Source organism: Balearica regulorum, chromosome 2, assembly GCF_011004875.1.
Source record: "Balearica regulorum gibbericeps isolate bBalReg1 chromosome 2, bBalReg1.pri, whole genome shotgun sequence".
NCBI classification, from domain to species: Eukaryota; Metazoa; Chordata; class Aves; order Gruiformes; family Gruidae; genus Balearica; species Balearica regulorum.
Genome location: NC_046185.1, coordinates 121388253 through 121414391, shown reverse-complemented (window position 1 = coordinate 121414391; position 26139 = coordinate 121388253). Strand labels below are relative to the sequence as shown.

Here is a 26139-nt window from a genome sequence, read left to right as displayed (position 1 = left end):
TTTGTGCCTCACTTTTGCTATTTACGACAATGCATTCTTGGCAATATTGCTTTAATAAATGTGCAGCCAAGACATAATTATTTCACTTGTTTTCCTTCAACATCAATTTACAGCTTCTCAGCTCCTTGGATTACGGTTAGAGGCCACTATGCTCTTAGCTTCTTCCAGCTGGCTTGTAAGACTTTTGGATCTCTCTTAGCCTTAACTAGAGTTTGCTACAAAAATGTGCTTTAATGAAAACTTTCATTAAAACCAATAGATAGTATTTGTCATTTTCATTTTCTGATAAAATAATTTATCGTGCATACAGGGTGACAGGAACTACCTGAGCTTCAGCTATTACTGAACTCATTCTTAGAATATTAACAGTATAGTGAAAAGTGCTGCTATAGCACAAGCTGTCAAACCTCAGAAAAAAAAAAAAAAAAGCGGGGGGGGGGGAGGGGGGAAATGTGTGCTTTACCGTTAAGTAGTTATCATCTCCTTTCTTTAGGATTTTTCTTTGAGAACTTTAATTCTGAGTGACTGTGTTTTGAACAAACGTTCACTGTCTACAGCATATCATGCCTGTCTTTTGTTAGGGATAGGGCTGAGCATGTCCTCTGCCATCCTCAGGACAGAGGCTGAGTATCAAATGACATATTCTTTTTGTTTTGTTGTTATCAGTCTCTTTGTGACTACAACGATATTTAATAAGCCAGTGCTAATGGAACACTGTAGTTTGTCCTTTCATCACTAGGGGGTACTTGCGTATCACAGTTATTATTTATTCCTTCTGAGCCTCAAATGTTGATTGAAGCGCAGATTCCACCAACTTTCTATCACTTATATGCTAATAGATGACAAAAATAGTGGCCCAGGTGAACATGAAAGCTCAGATAGCATAATGAGATAGAGTGTAGACACTTTCTTCTATTTAAAAGTATTGGAGTTCTAAGGTGGAAACATACTAGAAGTCACATTCTCAACACTACTTTCAAATTAAAAAATAATCTGTTATGGAACTGTACTGATTACTGCTTCTGTTATATTTTTCATTGGGAAGTATATATACTTTTAATGAAAAAATAGGTGATTATGTTTCTTAAAAATAAATAAATCTTAATACAGCTCTGAAAGCACTTTGGCAGAAAGAAGGAATTGAGCTATTTAGATGCCGAATGACCTCAGCAGAATTAGAAGCCTATTTTTATTGTTTCAGGGATGATCTAGAACATGCTGAGACAAACGTTATATGGAGAGTGAACTCAGCCACAGGTAGTTTCCTGAATATTGCTATAGTCTAAAGTACTGTGAAAGAGCATAGGAATAAATCATAAGAATACGAATTCCCAAGAATGACATTTTGGATATTGGTACAGATGCTGTTCAAGGATATCTTTTTCAATTTTCCATTAGTGCGATGTCTACAGAATGAGTTAATGCAGAAACTAACAATGGTTATCATGTAATTTCATGTGCGCTCAGCAAAGCTTTTGCATGATTTTAGAAATTTTTTGGGCATGCCTTGTACTTTGTTACCCCTAGAGGATCTTAACTGTGGTGAATGAAGTATTATGCACACAGTTGCTTCAGTTGGGAGGGAGAGAGGGTTGATTAGTTGGGGCATGCCTCAAGTTAACAGACTTCACGTAAAACCATTCACATAGCTCAGGCCAGCAATGCCAGCCTTTCTTAGAAGTACGCACCAGTGACAAAACAGCCAATACTAGCAGCATACGTAGGTCTTTTACTGTAGGTCCCTTAAGTGCTGCATCGTACATGTTCCTTGCCTGTTGCTTTAACTTCCTTATTTGTATTTTTTGTAAATTGTATTTTCTGGTAACTTTTTATGTTTGTAGTCCTGTGTGATTTCTATAGTTTTGCCTTCTTTTTTTTTAGGTGACTCTGAAAACCTTTTTTTTTTTTTCTGCTTTGGCCTTTTACCCTATCTCAACTAGAAAATTATCTACTGGTGTAACCAGCTGTCAATTACAGTGGTAGCTAAACACTTGAATGCCTAAGCCAGGAAGATCCCTGGTCATACAATACATCTTCTTGTGTCAATGAACTCCATTTTCCTTTAGAAAATAATAGTTGCAAGTAATCATATGTTCTTAAATATGCTTTCGTAGGTTCTGCTCACATTTAAGTTTACTGACCAATAGCTTCTCTGCTGGTATTGTTTGTGTTTTATGTTTTTCCAAGGTATGTTATCCACAATAGAGAGGGAGAAAACAAACCCGTGATTAGTATTCTGCAGTGACATGGTGCCACCATCGGGTTATTTCAGACTGGCTGTTAGACGTAAGAATCACACTTACCTCATTCTGAGATATCTGCTTTGTGTAGACATGTGATTAGTAACTTTTTTCTGAATTTCATAATAATGTTCTAAAAAGAAAAATGCAAGTTCTTGTTTTCAGATTTATGGCTAGGGAAGGTGACTTTTGTGTTCCATGTTTGTGTAGAAAGTTATGCCATCTGCTGTACATCTTCTGCAAGAGCTTTTGATCCTGTTGGATAATTCTCATCAAGTATGGCAGAGAGTTAAACATCTCAAAGATGGAAGTTCCTGCAATTTATGTGAAAACAGCGGAGTAGAGAACAAAATGAATGCCCTCATAAAGAGAAAGGCCAGAACCTGGGAGATTCTTCACTATGAAAGAAAGTTCTCATGTACTAGACAATCCACACAGGAGAGAGAGATCATCAATTTCCCCCACTTTTGGAAGGAACTATGGTCAGAATTTATATCATCTTAGACCCTAAAGTCAGTTAAACGCAAAGGACATGTTTGTACAAAACCATTAATTCCAATTTACACAGAATGGCTTGGTTTGTGTATTATTTGACATTTTCCCTGTTAGATATTTGCAAATCTTCTGGTTTTGAGCCAGGCACTGTACACTCATAAAAACTGAGATTGATTTGCTTAATGTTGACACTGCTTTTCCATTCTAGTAGTCTTTAAAATGAGCTTTGGCAAATCTTTATTTCAAATTGCAAACTGATTTAGCTAATAGAGTCCAAATAAGGATTAGATGCTCCTGCAAATATTTGCTGTGGTTTTTAATCTTTTCCAGGGTTTGAGCTGAATTTAGGCATGTTAGATGGGGATGCACATCACTAGTTACCCATTAGTGGAGTTTCACAAATTTTTAGAGGCTCTGGGTTTGACTCTTTTAAGAAGAAAAAAATGGTAAATTAATTAATTAATTTGGGTAAAAACTACTTCTTATGTATTTTTGTTCATTTTCCTCTTTTGTTAAGTTGCTCCGGTAATGAATTTGTACCTAAGTGTCATTTTTTTCTTTACATTAATTTAGTGTTACTAGCAAAGGACAAACAGTGCTACTGAGTCACTTTTCTAGACCCATGTATGCCCACTGTGGAATACTGTCTGTTTAGAAGGACTCTTTGCATGTGTTTAGCACCTTTTCCATTCCGGGATGTGGAAATACTTTTTAGAGCTGTGAAGTATTTTTATCAAATTTGCAAATGGACAATAAACAGGCAGGTTAAACAGTTTGCCTGTGTTCATGCAGCGAGGCTGTGGTATGCCAGGAAAATAACTGGGCTGCTACTTGAGAAATCATTCCTTGATATCTTGATCTTGCTAAATACTAGCAGAACCTTTAGTTATACTGTAGATGCTCGATCCTCATCTAGAGCCTAATGTCATGGGGGTAAGTTCTGTAGTTTGGAAACGAGCTGTTCTGTGCCTGGCAGGAAGGAAGCCTAGTTTCCTGGAGACTTGCATCCTCTGTCCCTTTATCCCACCACAAGGAGCCCTGCTTTTTCACCACACTTGTTATGACAACATTCCTTTTTCTGGAATGTCCCCTGTTTTCTTTTACTTCCTGTAATCTTAGCTCCAGCTTCTCCCTTCCCTCTCATATCCCTCCAATATATGTGTTTTCCTTCTGTATTCTCTAATTAGTGGTTGGAAAAGAGACAGATCAAGCTATGGTAGTCCCATAGCACATGCACAGATGAAATGATTGGTATATGTAATATTGGCCATTTGGCAGCTCAAACAATGTATAACTTTTGAGATCCAGGGGTTACTAGGGCTCTTGCACCTCCTACTCAGATCATTAAAAAAAGTCACCTTAAGATCTTGAAATTGCTACCCTTCTGACAGATTTGGTTGAATATGGATGGTAACTCCCTAGGTTGAGTAGTGATTGCTAGATAGGCAGTTTTTTCCTTGGTAGACAAGGCTGCTAAACTTAGGACAGTTGGAAAAATTTGGAAACGCTGGTGGGACAATTAAACTATGAACTCTTCTGCAACTTTCCAGTGTACTTGATCTTTAATATCTACCATCAGTTCTTTGCTAAGATATAATATATAAGTCCTTTGAAGCTTATTAGATCTTACTTGATAGGAAATTCAAGTCACACCTATGTGTGGATACAATGCCAATTTCATTGGAAAAATTACAAGTGAAACTTACTTAGCAGCTCACCAGTTATCAAGCCAGTACTGTCTTATAAAACTATCTCAATGATCTGCTCAAATGCAATCTCTAATGATGAAGCGAAGGAAGGCATTTCAATATTGTGTCTAGGAAACAGTTTACATGAATTTTTGTAAATGAATTGTCACCTTTTTTTATTGGTACATTCAGAGAAAATTTACTTCAATTTGCAAATCATCTTGAAAATGCAGGACATCTGCAGGTGTTTGAGTGTTTTGGGATTTTGGTTTCGTTTTGGTTTGGTTTTGCATTTTTTTTTTCCAGATTCTTCACTCACTCATGATTTTGTAAAAGTCTGTGTCAATTTTTGAGGAGTTTGCTTTTGTTTCTGGACATCATGGACCTAGACCTACCCAAAATAATTAGGTAACTTGTTTTATATAAAGAATGTAGCAGGATTGTACCAGCATTTTTACAGCTAACAGTAATATCCTTGTAGTCACTTCTATCCCAGTCCCCGTGAGTGGTTTATCAGCTAATTATAACAGTTAAAGTCTTTCAGAGATTTACATTCAGCAGTAGTCTTGAAGAACAGTGCTATCCCTTACAGATAATAAATGTCCTAATCAATTGTGCCAAGTGAAGCTCTGGGTTAAATTTCACTAATTCATAACCATGCATGGGCAAGTAGCTGAAGAACACAGTAGGCAATAGGGACTTCTAGTTCATAAATATTCACAAGGTACTTATACATCCCCGTGGTGGAAAGCACATGCTGAGAAGCGCCAAACTCCCTGGTCTGCTCCTGTGTGTGGTAATTGTGGGGTGTCAGCTCAACTTCTGCGTCTGACTTGCATTATACCATTAATCCAGAGTCATGCTATGATTCCTTGGAAACTGTGCGCTTAGCTGAATAATTTATCACATGACTTTCAATTATTTATGACTTCTTATAGCAAATGAAATAAAATCTAAAGGTGGAAGAGTTTTGTAACTTATGAACATCCAAGTGACAGTCAGCAGATTACTGTGTTGTTAAATCCCTGTGTTTGCTGCCTGTTTGCTTCTCTGAAGGTATTCCAATTCATTTGACACTGGAATGATTAAAACAGTAACAAATGACTCCTTGCCAGTTGTGTGCGTGTTCATCTAATTGTGCTGATTTTCTTTTTTCTTCTTCCTCATTCAATAATGAAAACTAGAAATTAAACCTAGACTTCATCAGGTCATTTTAGATTTGTGAGCAGATATTCATGATCTCCTTGGAAACTGAACAAAGCTGCGTTTCCTATAGGACCTTCCTGATTACTGCTTATTTTTAAATGAGCTTTTCTTAGTGAACCATCTTTTGCTTAGTTCAGTCAAGTGTGCCTTTGCCTCTTCATGTAAGGCCCAGGCTACCTACCGTGTATCAGCTGAGCTGCCATCGCTGCTAAGGTGTACGGTCATTCTTGGCCCCAAATAAGAGATAATAAGAACATTGACAGAGAAGTTTTGCTGATTTAGCTAGAGCAGTTTAAATTAGCCTTCATGAGCTTCCCGCTTGAGTGACTGAACATGACTTTCGCATTCTGTGAACGATGCTACGGGAGCCAAGACCTAGCCAAGCCAGTCCTTGCTGAAACCTCTGCCACAGTGGCTGATGCTCTTGTGCCTTAGTTTAAGAGTACACCTGCAAATGCATGTTGCCAGAGAGAGCGAAACTGTAAATGTTTTGCTTTGACTTTGGTAGGCAGTTGCAGCTATGGCCATAGTTGTTTCAGATTATTTCTGGTGCAGGCCAGTACTGGTTCAGAGACCAGTTTGATAGCATCAGGCTCATTCAAAGCAGTTCTCACTGGAGACTGTGTGAGAGGATGCTTCAGTCCTCACCACCTACATCCCTGTCTGTGCCTAGCTTTTTCCTGCAGCCCAGTGTGGCACTGTAGGGTTCTTCACCGGCCTTTGGTACATGGAGTTAAGGAGCTGCAGACCTACCTTGCAGTTAGAATGTGATAGTACCGAAGTACAACACAGGTGCAGAAGATGGGTGCTACCGTTAGAGCCTACTACAGCTCTGCGTTCCTCTCTCTAGTAAAGCTACGCTTATGCGCAGCTGCCACAAAGCTATGGAAACAGACACGCACATGCATCTTTGCAGAGGGATGCTCTGCTAAAATTGGTAGAATAACCAAATCGATGGTTATAACACAGCCGAACCCAAGAAATGGACCATCTCGCACTGGAACAATTTATTTAGAGCTCAGTGTAAGAAAGTTTGTAAAGTCCCTGTGCTGGATGAGTCTCTAGTGTGGACTGCAGGGTAGCTTGGTATTGGGGCACAGGTGTGAGATTTTATACTGCCCATGCTGGTGATGGATTTGGCAATTTAAAGCTACAGCCATGCTGCAGGCCTTTGCACAAGCAATTCCTTTGTTAAAATTTTTAGTTCCCTCACTTTCAAAAAATGTAAAACCTGATATTCTGTGCATTCTTTGAAATCAAAGGGTGAGTACTCGGAACATCTCAGGACCTTTCGTTCAGCTGGTGTAACGTAGGTGCCTGTGAAAATCCTTTGCAGCCATGTCTGATACAACTTTTACATCTGCTCAGTCATCTTTTTGAGCTTTGCTGGTATTATTGTGGGGTTTTGGGGTGTTTTTTTGTTTGGTTGGGTTTTTTTACCCCTCTCCTTTTAGTTTACCTTTCTTTGACTAAATAGCCTAGTTTTTCATTTTCAGTGGGATTTGTCCATTTGACTGGAGTGTATTCTAACTAGGTCTTTAATTTATGTGAGTGGGAGGCAGAATTCCTTAAAGAAAATATTTCTTGGGTTTACTCTAAATCTCATCCCCCACAGAGCTGAGCTCCTGGGAACTTGCTGCTGCAGCACCCTCCACGTTGTGATCTTGTGTGCAGGCAGTGAGTGGTGCTGATGGTTAAGTTCATCATTTTTCAAAGTATTTACAAGCATTATTTTCAACATTGAGCAGAGAATTGTGCTTAAGGCGTTGTTGGTAAATTACTGGCTCTTTGAGGTGCACGGCAGAGACAGAATTTAATGATTTTGTAATTAAGCAAATGCCTTGAGCTTGCTTCTGTCTGATTCATTTTGTTAAAACTGGTGTTTAGTTTTTATGCATTTGTAAGCCAGCTTTAGTAAGAAAATGGAGAGGTACAGCATTATTACTTTGGGTCAAAGTGTGACCATCCGCCTCAAAGATATAGTATGTGCTTGCAATATTTGAATACGCCTGTCTATTGTATCTTGTGGCAGTTTACCCTTGTTGGCAAGTCTGCATGAAGGATATCATAGTTTTTTCCATGCAGAATGAGCCTTCTGGCTCTTTGTTGCATTCAGTACATTGTAATGAGAAAACTGCTGCAGTAAGTGGAATAAATTCTGGATTTGCTGGACAGTCAGTGTATTTTTCCTTCTTTTTTTTCTGTTTGGTTTTGTTTGTTTGTTTTGGTTTTGTTGTGCTTATGTGACACATTAGTAAATGTAGTTTCTAGTTCGTTGTTTCTCTTACATGCATGGTGTGCCCTTCCTGTGTTCTAAAGTAAGTTTTTAATGTTGCTGGGTAGTTGCTTCATTTTTGAATTGTCCATATTTCACTGATTTCTAAGACCACAATATCATACTCAGGAGGGCTAGAAAGTATTAAAAGATTTTTATCTAACAATAGATGTTATACACAATTAATTTCCTCAGCATTGCTTCATTTCCTTTGCCTTTGATTGTAGACTATGTAGTAATATGCTTTTGTAAAGCTATAAACTATCCTTTTATCTTTATCTCCCCGTCCCCCCCCTTTTTGCATCATAGATAATTCAATGCATATCAGAAATAAACATTGAAGGCGATGCCTGCTGGAAAGAGACATGTAGGAAGAGTGAGTTTTCTCATTAAAGTTGCAGCAATTACTATTTAAATTAGTTGTGGGAATTAGTTCCACTGAAGGGACAATACTGTTGACATAAATATCCTTGCAACATTGAAAGGAACATAATTCTGATTACAAATATATTTACATGCAGCAAAGAACCAATTAAACTTTACATGAGGGAATGTAGTTGCATTTCTATGGAATGCATTCTTATAGCAATTATTAGTGTGCCTGGTTTCCCTTTGCAACTTCCTGTTCTTCAAAATTGTCTGTTTTCTGTAAAAAAAAAAAGATCAGGTGATACGAGGGTCTGTCTTCAAAATTTCTAATCGAAACTAATTTCAAATTTTAAACTAATTCCTATATAAGCACAATTCTTTTTGGCAGATTCTGTAGCCCAAGGCTGCAAGGTGAAGAAACATAACATGGCAATTGTGAGACGTTTAATCGTATTATAATGCTCAAAAACAAAATGCTGCATCCAAGCTTTAGTTCTCTAATGGTATCTTCTTTTTCTGAAAGGGAATGTTAATTAGCAGAGGGCAGGTAATAGTGAAATGTATCCAGTATGTGTAATGAAATGGCAACAGAGAAATGCCTGGTTTAGTTTAGATTATTTGATGTTTGATGGAATTAAGTCTTCAAAGATACAGAGAATAAACAAATTATTTAGTCCTTGTCACATTTCTCTCTCAAATTCCATTTAGGTTAGTAGCAGCGTGACATTTAATTACATTCTTAAACAGGAGTAGGCTGTAGAAAAAAGGATGAATGAACAGTAGATGGTGATAATGCAACATGAAGAGATAAAGTATTGCTAAAAAAAAAAAGTACATTCACAGGTATTTAGTCTGTACCCCATAATAATTATTAATAATTTTCCTGAGTAGACACAAATTTCTTCAGTTCAATCACAGTCTATTAGTATTTGATTTAGAACTGAAACATACAAATAGACTATAAATGTAATTACATTTTATTTTTTCATTTCTGTAGAGAAAAAAAAATTCTAGGTTTCAAAAACATGGCTTTAGAGGAAAATTCTTCCTTTTTTAATCAATATCCACTTTTATTTTGTAATTTTAATCAGTGTAGATGACAACCCAAGGTGTCCCAAAGAATTATTCAAAATAAATACACTTGAATATCTAAATAAATAATGTTAATGGTGATTTTGTGCAGTAGTAATATGGCTTGTTCAGTTCTGTGGAGGATAACACAAGTACTCTGCTTTGCTTTATAATTATTGATTTCATTTTTTTCCGACATTGGCACATATGGTTGACCAAAAATAATTTGAAGTATGCCCCTTTGTACATGTGAGATTTTGCTCAGTGCAGAACAAAATTATATAAGCTGTATATTCCTTGAAGGTAATTTATTTCAACAGTGTTCTCTTTCATGATCTTGTCCTAGAAAATATATTCTCATTTCTTTGGGATACTAATTAGGAACTGTTAATTTTCAAATAACCATAAACTGTTTACATCATGAGCTGAACTGTTCAGTGTTAGCGCATATGTTAGAGCGTTTGGAAATTAGGCAGCTCAAAAAAATGTTTGTAGGTGCTATAATTGTGACTTGCTGATGGAAATGAAAAGTGAATCATCCATTTCACTTGTAAATTTATGGAATCTCATCACCATTCAAAGATATTTAAGCACTGGTAAATTCTTTAAAGTGCTTATTTGGAAAACGAAATTATATTTAATCCATCTACGGATATTACAGTGCTCATATAGTGACTGAATTCGTAGCGGTTAACTCAGGGATTAGTTCTCGACGTTTATGAACATTCATGAACAGCACAAATAGGCTATTTTGGAGGATAGGAAGAAACAGTCATTGACAAACGTTACAGCTTTCTAATAAATCAGTAGTGTCCATGGCGATGACAAAAGAAGCCCAGCATTTGATTTAAGGAGTTATGCAGCAATACTTAGGATTGAAATGGGTTTATGGCTTCACTAATAAATCAGTAATGGCCATGGGAATGATAAAAGGAACCCAAGATTTGATTTAAGAAGCTGTGTAGTAATACTTAGGTTTGAAATGTTTTGGCTAATGAGTAAACATATATGTAACTAGAAATAGCAAACAGCACTCATTGTTTTTCATCGGAAGTGTGCTAATCTCTTTGATTTTCCCACAGAAATCAAGTGCTCTTAATTTACTGTGAGTGTTTCTTTCCTTAACTGAAACCAAGTATTTGTTCTAGGTAAGACTGATTTGTGTATACTGACTTTTTGCATCTTATGGTTTCACCGGCTCCTTCTTTCCCTCACAGGTGAATGAATGTCTTTAAATTATCTGAGTATGCAGATACTGGTGCTCAAAATATAATTGATAAAATAAAATGGAAAGAATGATTATTTGAATTTTTTATATTAAGCTGTAAACTGCAGGAAAGCCAGTCACTGACACTAGGCAGAGAAATCTGGTAAGATTATTAATAAAAGGATAGCTGTATGTATGATGGGTACGGATAAGATGAAAATTACAGTGGAACTAGAAGACCAACCTAAGTGAGGCAGTAGATTCCAGGCAACAGGGTGCCATATAAAATCAGTAAAGTATCTTAATTGCAAATAAAAGCTGGATGTGCAAAAGTGCAAACGTGAGAGGTCTGAAAGGAAACGTGAGGAAACTGTAATGCCTGACAGCGGGCAAGTAACTTTACATGAGGAGTACCTCATGTGCACAGTGGAATGTCAAATCAAAGGGAATCTGTAATATCCAGATGTAAACTGCACAAAAAGGGCAGTTAAGTTGGGGACAGGCAGGACTATATATCAAAAATTAGATTCCAATAATACAATATTTTCAGTGTGGAAGTTATCAACAGAAATCTAAAATTATGATTTTAGAACTACACTGTTGGCTGTCGTGTGCAAATCTCATCAACTGTGCAATACCCTAGACAGTTACTGACTGTGAGAAGTAGTAATGATGGGTGACTTTATCTTGTCTGTATGCAGATGGTGTCCTTGTGACTGAATTTCCCAGACAGTTTTAATACGGTGGAAGCTGTTGTGCAGGCAGGACATGTATGTGAGGGAGGGTAGCTGCCTGTTCTTCGTTTTGGTCCCCATTTGTAGTACCATACTTTATCTGTTTGCCATTTGATAAATAGAATTTAAGACATCATTTATTAGACAGGCAATCCTTTAGTTTTATTGTTTATGACCAATTTTAGATCCAATTACAGAGCCAGTACGAGGTGATACATTTTTACGGAGTTGCAGGTGGTACTTGTACTGAGGAGTTACCAAGGTGAACAGGTAGCCCTAAAAGGTCAGAGTGAGTAGAAATACAATACACAGTTATGGGTTACACCACAACTCTCCATATTGAAGTAAGGGTGACTTGGAAATATAAACTGTATGGAATGATAAATTCCCAGCTTTGCACACTGATTACCTGCCAGCAGGTCTTGCTAACTTCAGGCCACAATTAACTGAACAATTGCCTGTGTAAAATGAAGTTTCTATTTAATTAAAACCTTCCAATTTGGACATATATTCCTAGAGCACACCTTCTCTGTGGTATTTCATTAGACCTATTTATTCTCGACATTAAAGGAGTTGTATTTCTTTTACTTCATTATCAGCAAGCAAATGTACCTAGTTGTGCTGGCAAAACCATGACACTAGTCAATAATTCATGTTGCAGTTTACTCAATAAACAGAGTGCATTTTGAGAAAGGCTGTCTTCTTTTAAGAATTGCATCCGATCCAATAAACCAAGTTATAGAATAATAAAGTATGTCATCAATGTAAACAAATACCAGATGGGTTGTAAAACATTTAATTTTAGATCAGTGCAAATAGACTGAGATAAACACTGCTGTGGCATATTGTCAGTCCCTAGTAAAGCTCAAAAAAGGATTCCCACTTTGTGTCTGCATCCTGGAGGATTCTACCTTTGTGCTTCTTTTTCTCTTGTTTTAAGTCTTGGTCTATTTATCCCTATTTGCTCCATGTTATTGCACTTTCAGATGTGGTCTGCCTGGGTTTCAAAGCGTGATGATTCAAGCCAGCAAGGTTTTGTTGCTGAAAGCCAGGAGGTGTTCCCGGGGAAGGTCTGTGATTGTGCCGAGGCACCGGCACTGGGGAGGCAACGCAGCTGCTTTCTGTACTGTGGGGAGTGGGTTTCTCTCTCGTGTTATTTTCCCACCCCGGGGGGGATGGCTGCTGTTATCGGTACCAGCCCCAGCTTCTCCAGGCTGGATGTAAATAGTGACAGCATGTGCTTTTTACTCTTAAGATGTGAATGCATTCACTACAAGACTTTCTGTTGTGGTCAGTTCAAGATAAAGTTTGAATTGTCTTTACACTATTAAATTGCAAGGCTAAGGGGTTTTTTTCCACACAGTTAAAATCCAGAGACTATTGTTTTATATTTACATTCAAGATATCTGCTACCCCTTCCTTGTATAACAAAGTTATCTCCTTATGTGTCTATATTCCAAATTAAGTGCAATTTATAATAAATAAATTTAAATTAGAACATCCATTTTAGCATTATATCAAAAGGGGTAGTTTTTACATTTAGAGGGTATCAACATTTTACTGTTTTTACCTGTTTTTCTGTATGTGTCAGCTAAGTCTATGATTTCTTAGTTCATGCAAATAGTTTTGGACCCCTTAAATCCTGTTTAATATTTGGGCCAAAGTGACAGAAAATATAGGGGCAGATTTTTATGAAAAACTTCCTCCATACTGTAGATGGAGCTTTGACAAAATCTTAACAGGAGAATCTATTATTTCCAATATCCATAATATACATTCGTATCACATGCCTCGAAAGTTTTGTTTATAATACTTTGTGTAACCTAACTACATGTTTCTAAACTGTTCAATGCATGCAGATTTTCAGCAGATGATACACAAGTACTATAGCTGAATTACGAGCAGTGATAACTTACTCTTTATTGTAAGCCAACCTTAAAATTCAGATTGGATCATATGAAAAGAAACTAGGGATGCCAAATTTGAATTATCTTAGGAGTCCTGTAAATCACAGAAAGTACCCATTTTAGCTGCCTGTGAAGGTAGAAAATACTTGTGTAAAAACTGAAATTAGGTAGAGTGAATTTAAGCACTACTTAAGTGCGTTATGTAGTGAAAAGTATAGTTAATTTACATAGATGAAATTCTGACTGAAGACTTAGCTTCATTGTTTTTCTTCTAAAGTTAGCAGAACAGAGCCACTTTAATCTGGAGACTTGTCCATTTTCTCTGTGAGACTTCTTAGACTGACATAACTTCTTTGTCAATACTTAATCAAAATAGAGTTTAAGTGTGTATTTTAAGTGTATTTACTAAAGTAGATATCAAAAACATTGCAGAAAGTATAAAGTCTATTTATATTCTTCATATTAAATGCTGTAAAATAAAACCTTATCTACATACAGAAACAGTTCACACATATACCGGTGGCATGCAGATATGCTTAATCTCAATTGCATGACGAAAGTTTTCTTTCTAGATGCAAATGACTTCCAACTCTAGATATGAATTAGCATTGTGTGGCAGAAAACCAATATCTTATTTACAAAAAGTACATTTTCCTGATTTCTTCTTCTGGGAATTAATTTAAGAAAAACACCTGTCTTGTTGTCTGACAGCTGATGACAGCATCAAAATCACTGAGTGACTAAGATGACAAGCTATCCCTCCACATCAACACATCAGGTTTTTATTGCTGTCTTGGGTATACAAGAAACTTGTATTAAATGATGTTTAACAAGGACTCACTCTGTTTGTCAGTTCTTTGACACTATCTATAAGAAGGAAGGAGTAATGTCCCCATGTCCGCTGAAGATGAGAAGATTGCAGTAGGTATTACCTGTCTGTGTACTATGAAGCTTGTCTGTAGAGATGCAGACAAATCAAATGGCATGTTTTTTTATCACGCTGCCAGATGGGGATTAGGCAGGTTTATGTAAAAATTCATGCATGGTTAGTCAGAAACTGATGGCTGAGATTTAGGAAGAAATTTTCTTATGAAGAAATACAGCTTTTTTTCCTTAGATCAAGTGAATTACTGTAGTTTTATTGCTGTCATGTTTAACTACTGTGACTTTACAACCATACAGTATTGAATGGGGAAATTACTAAAAGCACAGTGACAACATCCCTTCAGTGTGGAACTTACCTTCAATGTATTCAAAAGTTATTGGAAATTCATCACTTAGTTTCAGTAAAATACCATGATATTCTCTAATAGTCTCAAACGGCTCCTTCAGACATAGACCAGCGATCCATTCTTCAGTGGCTGGTCAAGTAGATGGAAATGGCATGCCTTTGTGTGATGTATGCCTTCTTTAAACATTTCATTGGGAAGATCTCAGTAAAATATTCTTCCTTGTAGTGCCCTGTACCAAGGGTTTTTTTCCAGGACAAGTTGACAGTAAACTCCCCAAGTTCTGTACAGAGCTAAGTCTGAACTACAAATTCTCATATGGCACGTTCACATGTTGAAGTTGAGGAATATGGAAAATCCCTTTATATTTTCAGCCTTTTTCAGGGGATTTAGGGTCTCCCAAAACAAACATTAAACACTGAAAATTTTAGGTTCATTGAAAGAGTCGAATTAGGTTTCAGCCACAAATCCAGATTTGCACTTTTCACTTAGGTGTTCAGGTGAAGGGCAGGCTGATCTTTAGGAAAAAAATCGGCATCCTGAGTTCATCACCAGAAAAAGTAACGAAAATACTACCTTCTGTGTGGTTTTTTGCATGCCCCAATGAAGAGACTTTGGCAGAAGGAGCAAAACCAAACTTGCTACTCCTTATTTCGTGTATGAATCTTCAGCATATGCTCTGAGTGGGTTTGAAATCACTTAGATTTGATTTTTTTATTTATGTTTATTATTATGTACTAGTCCACAGCACTGAAAAGATGTCACAAAGAAAACAGTGTCATAAAGAAAACAGGGAATTAGTGGGAAAAATACTTCAAAATAGTATTTTTTAAATGTTGTTTTATTGCTATGGTGACTGGCATATTTCTTTGCATTTTAATGCATTCTCTTTGTTTACCCATATTTGCCTCATCATTTCATGTTTCCAAATAGTTGGTTAATGTTGTTATTTGGCATTTTAAGAAATCATGATGAGTTTTGAGCATTGCATGATTTTACATTTTATATTTTTCTGTTTTTATTAATATAAAGATTTCTTTTTTTCCTCTAGAAAGGTTCTAAAGGAAATCTCTGTTGGAGACCTAAAGCCTAATGAAACAGTTGAAGCAAATCTGGAAGCACAACTACTCTCCAAATTAGACCATCCAGCCATTGTTAAATTTTATGCAAGCTTCGTGGAAGGAGATAGTTTCTGCATTATCACTGAATACTGTGAGGTGAGACTTGTAGATTACTTTGAAGAAATTTGACAGAATGTGTGCATTAAAATAGGGTCTAAAAAGAAGCCTAGCCCAGTTTTTTTTAATGTTTTAGCTTGGATTTTGCTCTGTTATTTTTGGTATCACCTGCTACTTGTTCAAATATGCAAAGTTACCTGCTCACTGAGACTCGTAGTTGATAGACAAAGAAACCAGGGAAGAGGAAATAGGTAATTTTAAACACAAGTTCATTTCATTCACTATCATCAGTATTACAAGACTTAAACACAGACACATTACCAGATCTGTGGGTGAACTCTGAAAGGTTGTACCACATTTGTACTACTGATAGGTAAGAGATTGGGAGTATGGTGGCATGGTATGAAATCTGATATAAATGAGTGTCCTGGTTTCGGCCGAGATGGAGTTAATTTACTTTCTAGTAGCTGGTATAGTGCTGTTTTTTGGATTTAGTATGAGAATAATACTGATAACACAGTGATGTTTTCAGTTCTTGGGGGGCAGTTGTTGTGCTTACACTAAGTCAAGGACTTTTCAGCTTTCCACACCCTGCCAGGTGCACAAGAAGCTGGGAGAGCACAGCCAGGACAGCTGACCCAGACTGGCCAAAGGGATATTCCATACTATATGTATAATGTTATGACAAGTTTGGTAGTAGCATTAGCTTTATGAAGAACAGTGTGAGTCAAAGACCAGAGGGTAGCAGATACAATAAATATTAAAGCAGGATATACTACAGTATAGTTACCAGTTTTTTTGACTCCAGCATTTGGTTTAAAAACATATTGCTGAAATCTGTCTTAAGCCTTTAAAATAAGAATTTAAACATATTTAACCAGCTTTTTAGGAGTTTATATAAAACAAGTGCCTACTTTCTATTAAATATAGATGTGCTCTGTTAAAAAAACAATCTCGTACATACAGTGATCTTTTTATGAAACTGTGAAGCAGACTCTTCGGTTGTGCTCTGCTAGACATTTAAAATGCTTTGAAAGGTAATAACCTTGGACTACTGGGTTACCTGTCCACAAATCAGACTTGTAATAACTAATCCCATTTCTTCAAGCATTTGGCTTTGGTGTAAACAATTGAAGAAGTACTATTCCTGCCAGCCATTGCTTCCTTAGAAGCTTTCTTTGATGACAGTTAAATGCCTATTTATTTCTGGGATTTTTTTAAAATTAAATCTGAAATGTTCAGTTCTGTTATGCAGAAGCTCTTTGCGTCGTTCCCTGAACATCTGACAGCTGGGGCTTGATGGAAATTTGGTATTACCAACTCTCTGTGGAAATCCAGAGCTCAGAACTGAAGGATTATTCTAACTGCGCAGATATTCCCGTACACTAAGATTCATTTTCTCTCTACCAGTGGAAGAAAGTGGCCCAACACCAGATCAGTTAAACCTATAGGAGTAAAGGAGCCTCCTTCAGCAGCATGATAGAGCTGGACTAGTGGCTTTGGTCCACTGCTTTTTTCTCTCTCTTTTTTTAATCTGGAATAAAGTTATAGGTGAATGAAAAAGAGCATGGCAGCAATCACCAGAGTAATCACAAGCTGCAGCAGCACCCCTTGGAATTTTTTTTATTCAGGCAATGTAAACTACCCTGCATGAAAATGTTTCAGTGTGGAGTTACCCTAGGATCTGGGAGTTATATACTTAAACATGAGAATGCAAGGCAAATGAAGGAGGAGGAAATGGATGCATTGGCTAGGCAGCTGAATCTTTTCAGTTCTGAGTCTGCTAGGTCAGGCAAGAATGACGGCTGGTCCACTAGGATGTGCCTCTGACTTTTTCCAGAAGGACACACTATGTAGTATCATTGCTTTTAAGCAATTACAATGTATTTAAGAAGTGTTCAGACAAGGAAAGTACAAATTAAGGTTTCACATAGTGCTATAAAATTTCTTTTTTATTTTAGTGGGAGTATTTCCAGAAGGTACACTTTCATATTCACATCTATGACCTGCCTTTGTACCTGGTGGGATTCGGATCTTTTTACCTAAAAGATGCCTGTTTAAATCGCGCATAAATTGAGAATGAGAAAAATGTATTGCTACCTGATCCTTGTTTCGAAGTCTAGTGTATTCAGTTTCTCATGCATAGAATAATTACCATATTGGCAGTAATTGGTACTCCTGGGCAGACTCAAAACAAAGAATAAACATTAAGTTGGCATGGAAACAGAACTACCCTCTGAGCCTTATTCCGTTTTCTCCAAAGTACTGTGACTTATTCATTAGCCACACTACTTTGTTCATTCTTACATGAGTAGCACAGAGTGAGCCTGCAATGCAGCTGCCCTGTGCTATACCTGTCCTGTGAACAAAAGAGAACATTGGTCTCCATTGCTCAGCTCGATGTCTTTTATTATAACTGAATTAACTCAAAATTGTACAAAAGAAGTATATGCATTCTGTTTTGATCTTGTTGAGCTGCTTTGGCAGTTTTCTTGAATCAGAGTCTTACAGGCAATATAAACATTGTCAAATAAGTCAGATTTCAAACAAAAATGCCCTCATGAACCTTGGATTTCATTTTGTAACATAAATTGGACCTCAATAAAATACAGTTTTTACGAAGTAGTTACTTTAAAAGTTGCATCATTTTAATACATCATAAACTAGAAGTAGTCGTACTTTCCCCCAAACAGTTATTTCTGTTTCTTCACTGTGGTCTCAGCTGTGATGTGAGTATACATACGCTAAGGAAATCTGAGCAAAAGAAATAATAGCTAAAGTTATCGGTGCCTGTTCACATTATTAGCTCTAGACGCTAAGCTATTTTAGAAAAGTTACCGATGTATTTGATACTCTTGACATATAAATAAAAAATGCAGCTTGAAAACTCCCTGTACTTAATTTGTTAAAATCCTTATGAGCTTCATTATACTGACCTTCCAAAATGCAAAATTGGGCTAACAAGCTTCTACAGAGTTTCATGGCAGCAGTATTTCAGCAAATCTTTTAGGATGTGTTTTTGTTTTCCTTTTTTAGACACAAAATCAAAGTTAAATTAATTGTAGGACATTGAGATCAGTCTACTCTGCTTCAAGGTAAAAAAGCCATAGTTACTTGAGGGCACATGTAGTGCTTTATCCAGCTGCTTTTGTTCTCCTTAGACCTTTTGAAGGAAATGCCCACCGACTTAAGAGAGTGTTTACTAGCCTAACTTTGTAGGTCCTACACTTTCTTTCTTTGCATTTTTCGTGTCAAGGTGTGATTGTGAGTGGGGACGCATTGGCACAGGGAGAAACGGTGATTGGAGCCTCCTGCACTTCATCTATCCTCACCTGGATAGTACACAGTCCCTTGTGGCCAGTAGCCAGCTGACACGTTTGAGCAGCCCCTGGGTCTTGGGCTATGGCTACAGTTGGCTCTGGACGGTCTGGGGCAGCTGTCTGGAATAGGTGAGTCATTATTTTCGAGGTGGGTGAGTAGGCTCAGACACAGCCCATCTGGTTGCCATGCAGCAGGGTACCCAGCAACACTTTCTTTCCTTCCTCTGCTTTGCTGCAAGCAACCAGGGGGAAGCTGTTGAACATTTGGAGTTGCAAAGGGGAAGCAGCTGCTGAGAGCTCCAAGTTCCCAGAAGAGCTTCTCTCTGGGCTGCAGCAGGGAGGCAGATGGAGAGCTGAAGCCGTATTCCTTTCCCCAGTGAATGAGATGACTCAGACGTTTCAATTAAAAAAATTGCAGGACATGGTCAGGGAACACATTTTTGATATATGACAAAACATATTTTCTTTTTTTTTTAACACACTCTTGAATATTGTAACTTAGAACCTCAGGGACCACAGAAATTACTGTAAATTCATGTCAAAGTACAGGACAGGAATGTATGGATTTGCAAGGACAGAACCTGCTTATTTTGTAGCAGCAGTATGAAGCACTGTGGTGTTGGGAACAGAAAACCAAGAAATGCTGAAGAGAGAAAATGTTGGGAGTCAACAATGCAGAGAAGGGAAGGGTCAATGATGGGTGATGGTGGTACAGGTACAATTGTACAGGTTAAACTATTTTCTTGTATATGACACAAAATCTCTGATTTTATGCAGAATGTATAATGTAAAAGTAATGATTTAGGGAGAATAAGCTGTCCTGATGTAAGGTAATTAGGCACTAGAGTACAAGGAGACATGAGACTCATAGTCCTTTTGCTCTGGGATTAGTTACCTCAACGCAGTGCTTGCCACTGATGTGCATTCTTGTAAACAAAATCAATTTATTTTATAAACTGGATAAACAACCAGCTGACAACCATCTGTCTATTTTTTTGCAAAATGAACAGTTTTCATATAAGTCTCCTCCAAAACCTCTTTCATCATGCTGTTCAACTGACTTTTCCAAATGTCTGACTTACAGTTTTCAAGTAGTCTTTTTCTGTATATATTTTCTGGTTTATTTTCACTGTCTACTGTGTGTCATATTGCTCCCTTTCTAGTGTTAGTTCAAGATCAATTGTAGTTTTAATGAAGTATTTACAATAACACATGCTACATTTCCTTGAAGCTTTAATTCTGCTTTGTTTCTGACAAAAGTGAGTTTGGAAGAGGGACAAAGTATCATAATTAAAGAGACTGTATCTTAATTCTTAAGAGACCAGCGTGGTTTCTTTGATGCTGACATGGTTATTTCAGCATAATAAATGAGAGTGTTTCTTGAGTGTGCAATGTTTAACTTAAGTAGAAATGCTTTTCCCAAATTTATAAACTTCTTTGGACTGACCGGGGCTGATTTATTTTAATTGATTTAGGTGTCTGCATATTAGCCAGTCAGTGTAGGCCCTCATCATAAACCTTTGCAGAGAAACAGCATTTCTACAACATGATCCATCCCTTCCTAAGGTAGACAGCTAGATGGCAGAGACAATTGCACTATACAGATGCCTGTTCCTTTGTATTAACTATAAAGGGAGTTTGAGGTGACCAGCTCAGATGCACATGTCTAAAGTTGGGTGACATGAAGTGAGAAAAGTTGAAAACTTCAATGATTTTGTGTAACGCTAAGAGAAAACTGACCTACTTTCCCTCTGCAGCCAGACTGCTTGATCTCAGTTTGATCCTCAGTTGTGTATGCTTTTTGGTGCTGGGAGAGTTCAGAATTCACATGCAAGCGTTTACAGACTACGTGAAGACAGTCTGAAGGTCTAAGAAAATGGAGTCCTGTACTTTGATGAAGGAGAAGACATTTTAAAAGCTTACTTTAAATGTACAAATATGTTGTGATATTTTTCAGGGTGGAGATCTAGACTTAAAAATTCAAGAGTACAAAGAATCTGGGAAGATATTCACTCAAAGACAAATAATAGACTGGTTTATACAATTGTTACTTGGAGTCAACTATATGCATGAAAGGTACAGTCATTTAATATGAGAGCGTTTAGCTTGGGATGGGAGTGAGTAGACTTACTGACTAGTTGCAGATATTCAAACAGAAACGAAACCATATGGATTGTCTTGTATTGGTAGAAAGTCCTGTTCATCAAAGTGCTGTAGTATATGTTGTCTACCTGAGGTGTAATTAATTGTCTATCCTTCAAAAACATTGTGTATCATATCTTTTAGCAGTGCAGTGGTAGATGTCTTTCAGCATTAGACACACTTTTTCTAAAAGCCAAGTGAAAAATTTAGCACAACAGAAATAGTTCAATATTGTTAGAAGAAAATGGATTAAAAGGTTAAAACAAAATCAGCTGTTTCAAGGGGACTCAACAAGGATGTCCTGCAGATATTTAATGTGAAGAATCCAATACATATGCTTGATGTACTCCCGCTAAAATCAGTGAAGCTACATACATACATTCTTAGAAAACAGACATCACTTGTAACAGCACATCAAAAAATAACCTAAAAAACCTACCGTGGGTCATCCAGACAGTAATTTGTGGAGATGACACTTGGTTTGAGCAGGGGTAGATACAGATGAATACCTACCTGGTCATCTCCATGGGTTATAGTTCTTGCCTGCAATGTGATTTAGGCAGGCTAACATCAATGATTTAAACAATCTCGTCATTGCCAGTGTACTGGACACGTGCACGAGCCCTGTCTGGTCCCCTTCTCACATCATCCAGTGCTGTCGCCTTTGAGGTAGGTGGGACTATTTTGCTCCCTCTCCTCGGAGGGAGACCGAGTGCTGTGCTAAGCCAGGAGCAGAAGGCTCCCAGCATGCTGCCACCTGGATTGAGAGCTGGAGGAAGGGCCGAACGAATGGGAATACCAGGCTCCTTTCCTAGCAGATTTTCAGAAACAGTGAGCCGGTCAAAGTTAATCTGGCTTTCAGGATCTTCTCCTTTCTTTCCTGTCTCCTCCCTGTTGCTTTTGCCTGTTGGCAGCTCTGAAATGTCACGTTAATGAACAAGACAGAGAATCCTTTCTAAAGAACATTGTAGCCCAAAAGTCCCAAGATTTTTCATCCTGCCAAGCTGAACTCTTTGGACTATTACTCCTACTGAACTTTTAGAAATCAGAATGTCACTGCTGCAAGGACAGTCTTAGCAGAGGCTAAGGATGTTTGTCTGTAATCACCTGCATATTTTGGGGAGATGAGCTAATCTACCTAAAATAATGGCCTAAATTATTAATACATCCTGGGGGGGGGGGGTGGGGGGGGAGAAGATATTTATGTTTGAAGAGTAGGTTACACCCAGAATCTGGAGATGAGAATTCAGGTTTTTTTCAAGCTGAATGTAGGTTAGAATCCATAGTCTTCTATTCTGCATGAGTACTCAGAAAACGAGATTTTGGTGAAAGCATCAAATTGATGTAGCTGTTTCAAATATCTTTCACAGCAGGCCTTGGGCCAATTTTGTTTGCCTGAACTTGAGTTGCAACAGAACAGTAGGTAGAGATAAGTCACCTGTCACCAAGAACAACCATTTCTGAGTTGAGCTGAAGATAAGTACGTGGGATAGGTTTGATCTAAACTGATGGTTGCCTGATGAGATTATGCACCTACAGTGTCAGACTGTAGAGGGAAAAGGGCAGAGTGAATTCTTGTCCAGGATGCAAGAGCATTTTGGTTCCTAAATGCCAATTTATCTGGGGCTTGTACGTGAAGTGCCGCCCCCACAGCCTGCAGTGACAGGAGCACAGTGAAGAGAGCTCTCTGGGATGCTGTGCTCTTCAGCATTCACCTCAGGCTGAAAGGACGGGGGAAATGGAAATAAAAATCCTGTCCGTTAAACTAAACTAGCAGCTTTTTTTTTTTTTCCTTCTCAAACTCCAACTTAACAATGTATCATTAAAGGTTTGGTAATCTGGAAAGTCCACTTTTGGTGAAATCCTTTCTTTAATGTATGTATTTAGAGGATGCACTGTGCAGACTAATGCAGAATAATAACAACATTGCAGTTGGACTAGATGATCATTGTAGGTCCTTTCCAACTGAATTATTCTGTTCAATTGTATAAGTTACTCTTTTTGTCTTTCATTTTCTGTATTTCCTCGTGTCTCTCTTATCTCTTGTTTTCCCATACATCCCTTTTGTGTACTCCTCTATGTTTCTCATCTTCTACTTTTTCTTAATTTTTTTTTTTTTAAATCTTACAAATAAACTTTCTTTGGTAAATGCATATATTAAATTACTGGGTTTCCTGAAATGTTGTTTAATTCTCCAGTGAAAGCAGTGATTTGATTTTCCAAACAGCATTTCATTTTCTCTCTTTTAATCATAGCTATTTAATAGGACCTCTCCAGACACAAACAAATGACTTGACAGTTTTTATTTGCATTTCCTGTATTGTAATATGTGTTATTTGACTGTATGCACATTAGAAAATTTTATCTTTATCTTATTTGTTTAGACCCAAACAATAGCTTAAATGGAAAAGGTTAGGCTTAAAAGAATTTAAAACTACTTACAGAACTTAATTTGAATCACTAAAACGTAACAGCCCTCTGGTTTTGTATAAAGGAGTTATACATGATTTCTTCTCTACTGATAGGAAAAAAACCTGTAATATATGTTTGAACTATGTTCTAATGCAAAGAAAACTTTTCCCTAGAATTAAAAGCTTGAAGTGTTCATTACCTGTGGGCTGGACTTCCTCATGCCGTTCCTTAGAAAATTCAGTTGCTGTGGATGGGAGTTTTTATTCCAGAGCAGCCAAAATTATTATTTCTGGTTTTAGACATAGAGTATTCACTTGGTTGTCCTTCTTGCACAGCTTTTGTTGAACTTCTGTACTTTTGGAAAACTATGCTGGGAACTTATTTTAAAACAGGACTTTTTCACTGCCTCAGATTGTTGGGGTTTTTTTTCCTGTGATAATAAAGATTATACAGATTAGCCATTCCTGACTTCTACTTATGCTTCAATAATCCCAAAGGAGGCATGAATATCTTGTGGTCATTATGCTATCTACTGGCTATTTTGCATAACTGGAAAGGTTTTTTTAATTTTAAACTTGAAAACGAAGTTCTCTAGAATTAAATAGATTCAGTCCTCATCTGTCATTGATATAACCAGAGGGAGAAGTAAAGGAGCGGGCACATAGTTGAGTGCTTTTGTCTAGCTGGGGAGACAGTTAGCATGAAACCATCATCTAGTCTCTCTGGCATACTTGTAGCCCATTGCACATCAGTGCACAAAATTGATCCCACAGCAACTGGGCAATGAGGCCATTGATTCATTTAACCTCAATTTGAATAAACCTGACCATTATGTTATCCATCACTTTGCTAATCTTTATGAACAATATGCCAGCACAGAGATTTTTATAAGGTTAGAGTTTATGCAAAAAAATCTGTTACTTTCAATCTACAGAATAGCAGGCTTTGCCCAAGTACTTTATCTGGATTTCACATTTTCTTCCAAAGTGCAGGACTCAGACTTACCCAGAACCTCTTACTTCTCAAAACAGTTCTTCAGATAGAGGAAAGAGAAATTAATAGCTGAATATTTCACAGCAGCAAACTACTTGAGCTTCGATCAGCTTCACCTGCGGGTATGTTGCGGAGGAAGCTTTATTCAAGGAAGCTGCCCAGTGCTCAGTGCTTCGTGCTGCTTTTTTATGACAGTGAGGCAGCAAGCAGGTACTCTATAGAACATAGGTATGGGTATATTTACAGCTCAAATTTGAAACTATCCTTAAGTGTTCATTTCCACCCAAAATATCACTAACCACTTCACTGATTGTCAAGTTAGGTTAAGTTTTGCTAGAGCCCAGTTAATTCATGTTACCTCTATAGGTTTGTCTTTTACTACAACAAAAAGTCACGCTTTTTTCTTAACATGGATTTACAGTGCAGGCTCAATATTTATTTCTTACTAGAATTGAAATAGTTGTTTCAGTTAAGGTTTCAGCTTTTAACTTGTTTATCTTCTGACATATCCCAGCAGAATAAGGTGTCTTGCATTGAGAGACTTCATAATGGGAAGTTCCAAAGAATCACCCCAATTTCTTAGTCATTAATATATAAAAGCATCTTATAATTATTGGTAATGAAAATAATGTGCATAACATTTTCAACAATATGTGGCAAGCTTATATTAGCATTACATTTTAATTCAAACTAATGATGTGACCCACAAATCTTATCTTCATCTCTTTTTCAAATAATATGCTACTGAAAGCTTTCTGGATACTTTTTATACTTCAAGATACCTGTTATTCAAATCACAGATATCCAGGAAACTTTTAGGTTCAGAGTCCATGGTTGTATTTCTACAAAGTAATAATAAAACCAAAAAAGGTTAAAACCCACCAATGCTCAACAACAACATGCAAGAAAGATCTAACTTAGTGAAGGCAAGTTCTTTCCAAGGTTCCATGTGATGAATGGTAAGGGAAGACTTTATGAATCTAAATTAAGAGAGCAAGATTTATGTAAAACTATGTGTATATATAGGCTTATGAAATAATACTGAATATCACCTTAGCTTAATTTCCTTACTGATGTAATGTATGATGAGTGTACATGGATTGCTCAAGAAAGTTGCCAAATAGAGAACAAATCATTTATAAACATCAGCAGAGGCAAGCTGAATAAAACTTCCATTTTTCCCAATGTGCAAACCTTTTTCTACAAGCATTACTTGCAGGACAAAAACTGGAAAGATTGCCTTAAGAAGCATAAAGAACTCTTTATGTCCCATAAAAATAGAAATGTTTCCTTTTCATGCTCAGTCTATGTGCTTACTACAATGTCTTCCAGTAGTTATTTTTCACATTTTTCCCCACTTATGAACTGAGTATACTGAATTTAATAATTTTTTTTCTCTTCTTGCAAAAATTATTTTCAAATGAGTTGTGGACTAAATTGCTTATTTAAATTGTGCTGTAGAATATGTATTTTCTGGTCTTAATACAGTAACTATTTCAGAAATCATTTCAGTATCTCAATGCATAAGACTTTAATAATTCAATGAAATTTTAGATAATACTTGAGGATTGTTCAAGAACAGTTAAAATCTATTACTATATTTGTTTTTCCTGCCTACATCTCCAGAATCGTCGAGCATCATTTGCTTGCTTTACCTGTTTTAAATGGCTGAA

The 26139-nt window shown here is 37.0% G+C and overlaps 1 protein-coding gene across 8 annotated transcripts in view; it reads left to right on the top strand.

Moving 5' to 3' along the window:
* Positions 1-26139, top strand: part of NEK11 (NIMA related kinase 11) — a 97784-nt gene that overhangs the window by 6047 nt on the left and 65598 nt on the right. For 2 of the 8 annotated variants that reach the window (XM_075745667.1, XM_075745668.1), the window contains 2 exons: positions 15473-15638; positions 20877-20995. In XM_075745667.1, the coding sequence (XP_075601782.1) occupies positions 15473-15638; positions 20877-20995 (285 nt within the window). Of the gene's footprint in view, positions 1-15472; positions 15639-18674; positions 18695-18865; positions 19049-20876; positions 20996-26139 lie in introns of those variants that run through there. The other 6 variants (XM_075745674.1, XM_075745672.1, XM_075745669.1 and 3 more) reach the window with 6 other exon arrangements.